The 10,008-nt window shown below is 39.6% G+C and overlaps 1 protein-coding gene across 3 annotated transcripts in view; it reads right to left on the bottom strand.

The window, feature by feature from the left end:
• Positions 1 to 44: 44 nt before the first annotated feature.
• apbb2a (amyloid beta (A4) precursor protein-binding, family B, member 2a) overlaps positions 45 to 10,008 on the bottom strand; it is a 38,775-nt gene continuing 28,811 nt past the window's right edge. For all 3 annotated transcript variants that reach the window (XM_028589246.1, XM_028589247.1, XM_028589248.1), the window contains 5 exons: positions 6,292 to 6,367; positions 3,432 to 3,512; positions 3,229 to 3,344; positions 2,521 to 2,703; positions 45 to 1,977 (listed from right to left, as the gene is read on the bottom strand). In XM_028589246.1, the coding sequence (XP_028445047.1) occupies positions 1,801 to 1,977; positions 2,521 to 2,703; positions 3,229 to 3,344; positions 3,432 to 3,512; positions 6,292 to 6,367 (633 nt within the window). In that variant the 3' untranslated portion in view covers positions 45 to 1,800. The remainder of the gene's footprint in view (positions 1,978 to 2,520; positions 2,704 to 3,228; positions 3,345 to 3,431; positions 3,513 to 6,291; positions 6,368 to 10,008) is intronic.

The raw sequence follows: 10,008 nt of genomic DNA, 5'->3' as shown, positions 1-10,008 counted from the left end.
TGACCTGCACAACTGAAGGACATATTCAAGAAGCTACTCCTGTCTCTTTTGGTAATGCATTTATTGTCACAACAGATTACATTCACATGGTGTAGAGATGAGTGAAGAACAGAACTGAAATGATTTACAGCATCTTTCTTGTATTTTATTATATTTTTGTGTGTGTCTTTTTCATTTCGATCGGACTGCATTCATAGAGTTTACGTGGAGTGCAGGTACTGGCCACGAGCCGTAGGAGCAGTATCAAGGTTTTGATAGCAGTGACAGCAGACTTTTATTTACTGCTGTGTGTGTGTGTGTGTGTGTGTGTGTGTGTGTGTGTGTGTGTGTGTGTGTGTGTGTGTGTGTGTGAGAGAGAGAGAGAGAGAGAGAGTGGGAGTAGACTGGCTGGATTTACTGATGAAGAGAACATATAGTTAAGCCTTACTGTGTGGCACATATTTGATCTTTCCATGTAGTCCAAGCAGGGGAAAGACTATTGTGCACCAGTGTTCATATAGCCAGTGAGTGCCTCACATCTGCCATCTTTCTTGCTGCCACATAAATCTTGTGTATGCATAAAGATTCCTGAGGAAATTGTTATTAAGTCTGAACATAAGCAACGTAACATTCTTGAGCTTTTAAACTCAGTTTCTTTATGATATATGCTAACAAATTACAATCTTAACTAATTAAAAGCTTCTAAATACTTTAAAAATGGTTACCTTTCTTTTGCTGATCGACACATCAAGGAATGGAATTAAAAATACATCGATTGACTAAATTGTGATTCTGTAAATGGGGCAGGGAATAACCTTTTATTCAGCTATGGGTCCGAAATAGGCCAGATCTTTTGTGCCAGTGTAAATCCAGTCCTGGTCAGGTGGAGATGACTTGTGCTAAGTACTGAGACCCTTTTTAAACTCATCAACATAAAACACATCCCATCAAGAAAACATGCAAAATCAACACATCTGTCTCATTTGTCGCCAACACCTCATCTCACCCTTATATCTACAATTTGCTGTGCCCTAAAGTCTCTCTTCCTACATACAATCATTTACATACACATCATCAATACAGTCACTTCATTCATTCATCCTCGAAGGAGATGTTGAATTTTTTGTTTGTTTCAAGTCTTAACACACATCGAAGGGATCAAAATATTTGTATGCCATTTGGTGGGAGGGAGAGTGTTGGCAGGTCTTGTCTGTCTGGTCTTGTTTTTTTCTTCTTTTTCTTATTCATCCGTTAAAATGCCATGACAGCAAGTTGACACCTCGTCTGTCCTGGAAGGCGTTCATAGCTTGGCGTTTCAGGCGTCCAGTCCAGGAGCTCTCACTGTGCTGATGACCTGATGTTTTAACAGGAAGGGACAGAGCATGAAAGACAATGGGAGTAAACCAATGAGTGGTTCCATAAACCAGACTATTAATAGAAATGTGATCTTTTTCTTCTGGGTTGTCCTGTGTCCTGTCTGCTTCATCAAATGATTTATCCAGTCCCATAAATCCACATAAAGTAAGGGCCAGTGAAGCCAGCAGGTGGTTTCCACTTGGACACAGCAGCGTTCAAAGGTCAAAGTTCAACCAGTGACTCCAGCTTTTCTATTCCTCCTCATGAAACAGATCCGTTTTCTTGTCATAGTTTTTCATTATCATCAGGCTTACTGGAGGATCGTTCTTCTTTCCTTCATCTGCGGTGGTGTTTGTTAACATGTATGTACATCGTTTGGTTACCATGGCTGGTACTGACTAGGTGTTGCCGTGGCGATAGTGTGTGAGGTGTCGGCTGGGAGGGTGTCGTGGTCACTGGTGACGGTCATTGCTGGGGGAGTTCCGATGGCTGTTTCTTGGGTTTCAGAGTGTCTATGAGAGACTGGACGCCACGCTTCACGCTGGTGGTCACTCGGCGTGTCACCGTGTCCGCAGAGGGCGAGGATGAGGAGCCAGCGCGTTGGGAGGGCGGTCGTGCCACCAGACACTTTTGATACCGCAGCTGAGGAAGAGGAGGACAGGACTAGATGAGTTTTTATCATTTGGGTTTTGGGCTCTCAGACATGAGGAGAGCAGTATCGATCTTCTCATCTAACTCTTAGCCAGAGATGGCAAAAGTACTCACAAGTATAAAAGTAAAAGTAGCTTTGCGAAAGACAACCATTTATTATGCAAAGCTATCTGGACCACACAAGAGTGCAAGCTGAGAAACTTCAGTGGACATGGAAAAAAGGCTCTTTATATGCCATTGCCTACATTATAAATGGATGTCTGCCAATACGCCTAAAACATCACATATATGATTATTGTGACAGAGACTGGGACTCCAGGTTAATACGATTCTGACACTTACTAAAAGAAGTGTTATGTCATTAACGTTTATGACTTGTTTATAATGTTTATGACATGTTCATGACAGTGTCATGTCACTCTTATGTAGATATCTTCAAGTAAAGTGTAACCAAAACGTTTTAATATTCCTTTCGGAATAGTGACAATTCAACAACATATTACATATTTCATAGCAGAAGAATTATGAACTTACCACGCATGCTGCCTGCACAGCCTCAGAGACACTGCCTGCGTTGGGGTCGCACCAGAAAACATGGCACTGGAAATGCTGGCTCCCAGTGTCCATAATGAAGGCAAATGAGTGCACGTCTCGTCCCACGCCCATGAAGGACAAGAAGCGGACTCGACACTCCACCAACACCTCCTCTTCCTCTTCCTGCACACACAGCCAAGAGAAGAATTAGATCCGTGCTACACTCTGATCTATTAGAGGTCAGGGGTATCAGGGGTGTCAAACTCAATTTCACTAAGGGCCAGACTGGAAAATGAGAATCACATTAAGGGCCAGACATGTATGTATAAATATTTTGACTGCATTATTGCATGTCTCATATAGCTTTCTCCCTTAGAGTTTGGGCCACATAAAGCCCCCAAAAAGTCAGAAAAAAAGTTGCTTAGCCATCATAGAAAAAAGTGCCAATATTATCTAAAAAAGCACCACAAACGTCAGAAAAAGGGGCAAAAACATCAGAAAAAGGGGCAAAAATGTCGGGAATGGGTCAAAATTTATTGTGAACCTAAATTGAAATGCGGGCCGGATCAAAATCGGCAAAGGGCCGGATTTGGCCCTCGGGCCTTGAGTTTGACACACGTGTATTAGATCTACCTTTCTAATCTACAAGCACATTCACATATTTTATTTATCTGTTACTCCTCAGGACAGCAGCAGAAGGTCCCTTGCCTTTTCTTTGATGACAGCCAGTGTGGTGTCAGCAATACTCAATATGACAGGAGTCCAGTCCTCTTTGCCTGTGGACGACAGGAGATTTTCTACGGCTCCATTTATGATGTCCATACCTGAGGACAAAACACAGGGGAGCCTGAGCAGTGAGACAGTGCAGGATGTGTTGAGATGTGTGTTTTTCAGTATTAGTTCAGGTTTACCTATGGGGCGAGACACAGACGTCATGCCCAGATACAGCACATGAAACTTCTGCACCAACTCAGTCTTTGGCATGGGAAACTCTGCAGAGAGAAAACACACACACACACACACATTAAAACACACACGCACAGAGTGCCTACAGGGAATTTTAGCATTCACATCTAACGCGAAGTTCCAAAAGCAAAGTCCACACATAATAATTGGCTTAAACTTGGGAAATAAACAAACACTGGTGAATATTTTAATATTTTAGGGTGCTGTTGACATGATTAAGGCATGAAAAATATGTTCACACACAAGCATGCTGGACTTTTTGTACATGAAAACCCAGCTGTGCCTGTAGGCAGAAAGGATGAGTGAATGGGGATGATCAAAGATGTTGTATCACCTGCATCTCAATCAGCCATGAAGTTAACATCACTTACCCTCAGGACCTCGCCATTAACACACCATGCAATTAGCTGCTTTAGCTTGAGATGATTTCTGACAAGGTAAATGCTAAACACTAAACTGGGTTACATTTTTTTAACTGCACAGTTTAAAGGTTGTTAATCCTCCAATGTTTTAAATGATAACATTATAGAAATCCAACGCAATACTAAAAAGGGCACCTACAACATGGTGACATTAGTTATTAACTACAGTATATGATGTTTGGCTAGTCAACATGGATTTAAAAAATAAAAACCAATTGCAACATGGAATTAATTATTATTGAGTCAAAAGGAAATGGTCATTATTGTTGAATGACACATTCACTTTAGTGGTAACTATTTATATACAAACCCAACAATATCTGTAAAGTATAACAGGTATATTAAAACCTTGATTTTAGGGGTACCTAAGAGTTTAAGGTGCTGACCTTGAGTGCAGCCATGGACCTCTGTTTGCACTCATTAACACAAAATGCCCCAAAAATGTTTTGAATGAAATGTTAAATAGCAAAGGACTAGATACAAAAATATATCACACAGGTAAATTACAATTTGCATTTATTAACGCCACTATTAGAGGTGTGAATCTTCACTGATCTCCCGATTTGTTTACGATTATCATGTCAGCGATTTGATTCGATTCGATATCTCGATGCATCACGATGTGTCAAATAAACTTTTCTATTAAAGCCATGTAGGATATTTAATTCATAGCTTTTCAAGCTTCAAAAACCAAACATTCTGCAGTGCTCTAATACTAAATAAATTGGATACATAAAACTACAGCACTGAGCACATGGCACTTCCTGAATGTGCAAAACATAACAGAATATGTAAACAGAAATGTTGTTAGGCCTACATTAAATTGTAAACAGAAATAATCGATTATGAGCCTGCCGATTATCGATTCGATGCATCGATTATTTGATTAATTTCAACACCTCTAGCCACTATGTGTACAATTTGAAAAAGTTCTGACTTTGAAAGATGCTATAATCATTTAAAAATTGTATATATAGCAGAGCTGTGTTTTGAAGTTTCAAGCCCTTCTCACCCCTAAACATAGCCGTGTGTGGTTGGGTGTGCTTTGTTGCGCCTGCTACCACACCCAAAAGTGATGTCACAGTGTCCTGTAGTACACCTGCTCATCACTTTATCAAGGTGAGAAGTTAAACCGCTGGAGGTCACATACTTTAAATAGAGATTAACCAGCCCATTTTGCACAATCCACATCTTAATTACCGGATTTCAGAGATTAACAATTCATCATAAGCTCATCTTCCATGTGGTCAGTATGGACTGAATAAGGGAAATCAATCAGAGGTAATGGCTTTAGCCTGGATTCACCTCATCAGTGTACTCCATGAAAAAAGTCCTTAATATCTTACTGCTAAAGCTTTGAAAACAGTAGTTACATGAATGATGAATAAGAGGTTTTCATACATTCATTCCATATTTAAAGTAGAGCTCAGGCAGACGAGATCAGATGAGGACAGTAGGGCCATTATCCTGGTATTGGCGGTCATCCAAAACAATTCGGTGCTAATCTGCTCAAATGTGTCCCAACACAGGACTGCGCACTCCCAGCTACCCTGAAGAGATTGATTCCAGGCGAGAACAAGAACTGTTTTCCATCCACTGGACCTCTAGAGCTCATGGACTGGTCTATCCACTGTAAGGACAACGTCTCTCACTGGATACCAACTGTTTTCTTTCAGTTAAAAGACTGTGAGCTCAGGCAAGTAATAGCTTTAAAATATGTGAGGGATGTTTCACCAATAAGTTCTTTGATCCTGGGGTTGGGATGAGCCGTGGAGCACCAGGCCTCGCCTGAAAGAAACACTAATTGGGTTTTAATGAGGTTGACTGCCTCTGTAAGTGAAGAGCCAATATAGTTCTTTTATATTCTGATGTTGGAGCTCCTTTCCCCCACGCTCAGCAGCTACACACACCAGCTGAAGTTAAAGTGGAGGGTGAATTGTGCAGGCGCCTTTTCTCTTTCTTCCTATAATTACTTGGGACTGTGAGGAACAAGCGGTGGGACTTAGCGAAATGGGAAACGGTGAATAGAATTAGTGCTTGGTGGATAACACTCAGTGATTGTGAAGCGAGTTGTTCTGAAGTCAGCATTATCTGTGTGTAACTGAACCACACACTGTTATCTTTTCTATTAACAAATGTTCACAGTCGCTCCTGAGGCGATAAGGTTATTTTTTTTAAACACATATACTGTATATGCTTTCAGATGTGAAGGAATGCTGTAATGTGAGACAAGAAATCACATCAGGGAATGATAACACACGGCTGACAAATCTAATTCTCTCACGAGGAAACTACTAAAGAAGAAAACTCAAAGAAAACGATATGTGCATGTGTGTGTGTGTGTGTATATGTGTGTGTGTGTGTGTGTGTGGTGTGTGTATACCTTGTAGGGGTACATCAGAGCCGGTCTGGGAGGAACTGCTAGCTGCAGCCTTGGCACTTTTTCTTTCAGCCATAATCTAGAGATGAAAGGAAGGGGAAGAAAGAGAAGAGAGGCAAGAAAAAAAGAAAGAAGAAAAAAAGCGATCATAATGGGAAAAGATAAGAAGAGAAAAAAAGACGTGGTTGAATGGACACAACAGCGGTCAAATAAGCTTAGATTGTCTCACAAATAAGCATAAAATATTACCAGCCTTATCCTTTAAAACCTTGTCTTCCAAATGATATATTAAATTCAGCTATCTAAAAAGAAAGAAACTGTCTCTCTCTCTCTTTTCTTTGCTCTTCTGCTGCAGTGTACATACTGTTTAAAAAGTGTTGAATATTCTGCATGGCCTCTGCACTGAGCTGCTGCACTCAACCTGTTACCGATACATGATTAATTATAGGTGTCATTTATTAAAGTCTATGGTGAGTCTGCAACTCTGCAAACAGGGGAACACCCCCCCCCTACACACACACACAAAGAAATAAAGCCCGCTGCGCAACTGAAAGACTCAGGTCACCACGTTTCTCCGCTGCAGAAAAGAGAAAACTACCACTCTGTTTAAAATGGACGGTGTGAAGAGTCATGGTCACACGCACGCATGCACATACATACACACACACACACACAAACACACACACACACACAGAACTACAGAAATACAGACACACAGATCTTCCTTCAATTCAGGGTATGTGATAAGAAGAAGTTACAGTAACAGGAGAAATAAAAATGTCCTCTCTAAATGGGTCAACATGTCTCTTAGGGAGAAGCTCTGTAGTTCCAGGTATAGTCATCTGTTATAAGGTCACTGCTGGACTACGGACAGGCTGGTTTATCTTTGTGTACAGAAGGCTTTGTGTACAGAAGGCTATGTGTACCACAGTGATGTGTCAAGCCAGTCCAAGAAGTTCAAAACAATCATACAATTTGTTTACACGCAAATAATATACTACTACACCCATCAACTAATCTCCTTACAAGAAACTGATTACTGTAATTGTGTGAATGCTGATTCAGCAGCACTCATCAGATTCTTCCATACAATTTTTGGTCGCCTACTACTTCTGCATACTTTCAGCTACAAAAACCATTAAAATATCAAAATGTTCAGCTCTTTAAGGACATCTGTGCTTGTAGTCAACTTTTCTCCACCATTTATAGTTTTTAAAATATTAAGCTTTTTTTTATACATTGAAAGTCAATGCAGCAATCTTTACATGTAAATCTTCTTCAGGCTTCTTCCACTTCTAAATGCTAATCCTCCCACATACTTTCACCTACAGACGTAATTCACTTGAAACTATTCACAACAAACCTTCAGCTATTAGAAAATGATTCAGCTTTTTGATATATTTTACAGTTTTTGTGTTACCACTGTTTAAGTTTAGTGCTTCTTTAAGCTTTTTCTGCGTTTTAAGGACTGCTGAGTGTGTTGTGATGTCACAGCTACAGTGCAGAGGAGAAAGAGCATCGTCTTAAAACTTTCTCTTTACACCATTTATACTTCAAACCATAGTATACGTCAACTTTCAGCCAATGTGCTCATTTAAGCATTAGGACTTTTGGCTCAGTGAGCCTCCAAATAATGATGAAGCATTCCTTCAATGACAGCCCTTGTTAAACATCCTCGACATTTCTGGATCGCTGATATGCGCACATTTTTTAACTTTATCCACACAAATTATATATCAATAATCAGGTCCTTTTCATGACGTTTTTTTTTTTCTACATGCTACACTATGACTTTTTTTTTTAATGGCTTTTTTTGACAAACTATGCTATAACTGTTTCCGAAATAATTTCTTTGGTTGCACAGTGACTCAGTGGTAAGCACAGCTCCAATAGACAACCAGCAAATAGTCACTGCAGTCTCTGACCCATGTTTGATACCCAGTCCGTGCAGATGGTCCTATTCACCTTTTTCAACATAGTATACTATGACTTTATAATGGCTTTTTTCGACATATGCTATAACTGTTTTCAACATAAATCATTTGGGGGCACAGTGGTTCAGTGGTTAGCACTACTCCAAAAAGAACTAGCAAATAATCACTGCAGACTGACAGACTGTCCCAGGTTAGACTCCAAGTCTGGGCAGGTCCTTTTCATGACGTTTTTTTTCGATATGCTGTACTATGACTTTTTTATGACTTTTTTTGACATACTATACCTTGATTTTTTTTTCAAAATACCATACTATTACTTCTATTACTATTATCACTTTTTTGGACATGCTATAGTATGACTTTTTATGACTTTTTTTGTGAAGAACAAATAATCAAACAAAATAGCAAACTCTAAGCCTTAGGAGTAGACCTTTTTCACGGCAGACATGTTGACATGTCATAGTAGGAAAAGCACAGGTGTATTCAAAACCATTAATGCTGGCTGCATTCCACTTAAGAGAGGCCCTGGTATTGTGCATGCTGACTCACTGAAAATAGCTTACTGGGACACTTAGGTTATCAATTTCAGATGTGCTTTTCCTACTCTGACAAGTCAAAATGTCTGCTGTGAAAAAGGTCTATAGCTCACTACTATCTTGGACATACCTTACTATGACCTTTTTTATGACTTTAACATACTATATTAAGAATTTTTCATCACTTTTTCAACATGCTATAATATGATTTTTTATCACTTTTTTGACATACCTATATTATGATTTTTCGACATGCTATACGATGACTTTTCGTTTAAAAAAAAACATTAAATATTCCACTTTTGTTTAATACATTATTGGTACTATTAAACATTTCAATGAAATGCTAATACTAATTAAATTACTAATTAAAACCATTCCCACTTTTCCCACTATTATTACTACTTCACCTTCTTCTTACGCAATTATGCCAGCAATTCAGTTTTGCTCTAGCAATTTAGCTTTTCATCATTCACAAGCATTTTCTGCAGGAAATGCATTTTCTAGTTAATTCCTTAATATTGCTGAATGTATTTCATATTTCAGTCAAAATGTCAGAGCTTCTTAATTTCAACTTTAATCATCTATTCAGAAATCTGGGTAATAAGATTCAGATAATAACTGAAACAAGTAGACAAAGATAAAATGGCATTGCCTACAGGTTGGTCACAGTGGTACCTGGTGTCCATGAAGCTGACATATAGGCAGGTTGCAACAGGGCTATACTGCTACTAAATCATATTATGGAGCATCAGACAGTGCTGGTTCCAGTGAGGAAGATGTAGCCACTGATGAAAACTATGACTGAGTTTTAGCTTCTGCTGTGGCCTTTGATAGAGCCTCAGTTCTCAGTGGTTCAAACTACATAGATTCTGATACTATTTGTTCCAGTAGAAGAGACCAGCGCTATGTATGATTACAGGGCTTTAGCCATCTTTGGCTTACATGATGGAGTCTCAGGCACTGCTCCTTTAAGTGATGAAGATTCAGACACTACTACTCAGCTACAGCCACCACTTATTCATATGATGCAGCTGCAGCTGGCAGTAGACCTGCTGATCTGTACAATGTCAACATTGACCCTGATGAAAGCCGCCAGCAGGAGAATCTGTTTCTGAGGATTTGCAAATTCTTCTGCCAAGCGAAAGGGGCCATATGTGGAATACATCATAAGGACTGACCCACAACAGGCCCAAATGATTATGTTCGGCATACTCACAGTGTGGTATTTTCCTCACCTTGAGCTCTTT

This window comes from Perca flavescens, chromosome 10 (assembly GCF_004354835.1).
Source record: "Perca flavescens isolate YP-PL-M2 chromosome 10, PFLA_1.0, whole genome shotgun sequence".
Taxonomy (NCBI): domain Eukaryota; kingdom Metazoa; phylum Chordata; class Actinopteri; order Perciformes; family Percidae; genus Perca; species Perca flavescens.
The sequence above is the reverse complement of the archived record's forward strand: the minus strand, read 5'-3'. Positions and strand labels throughout refer to the sequence as shown.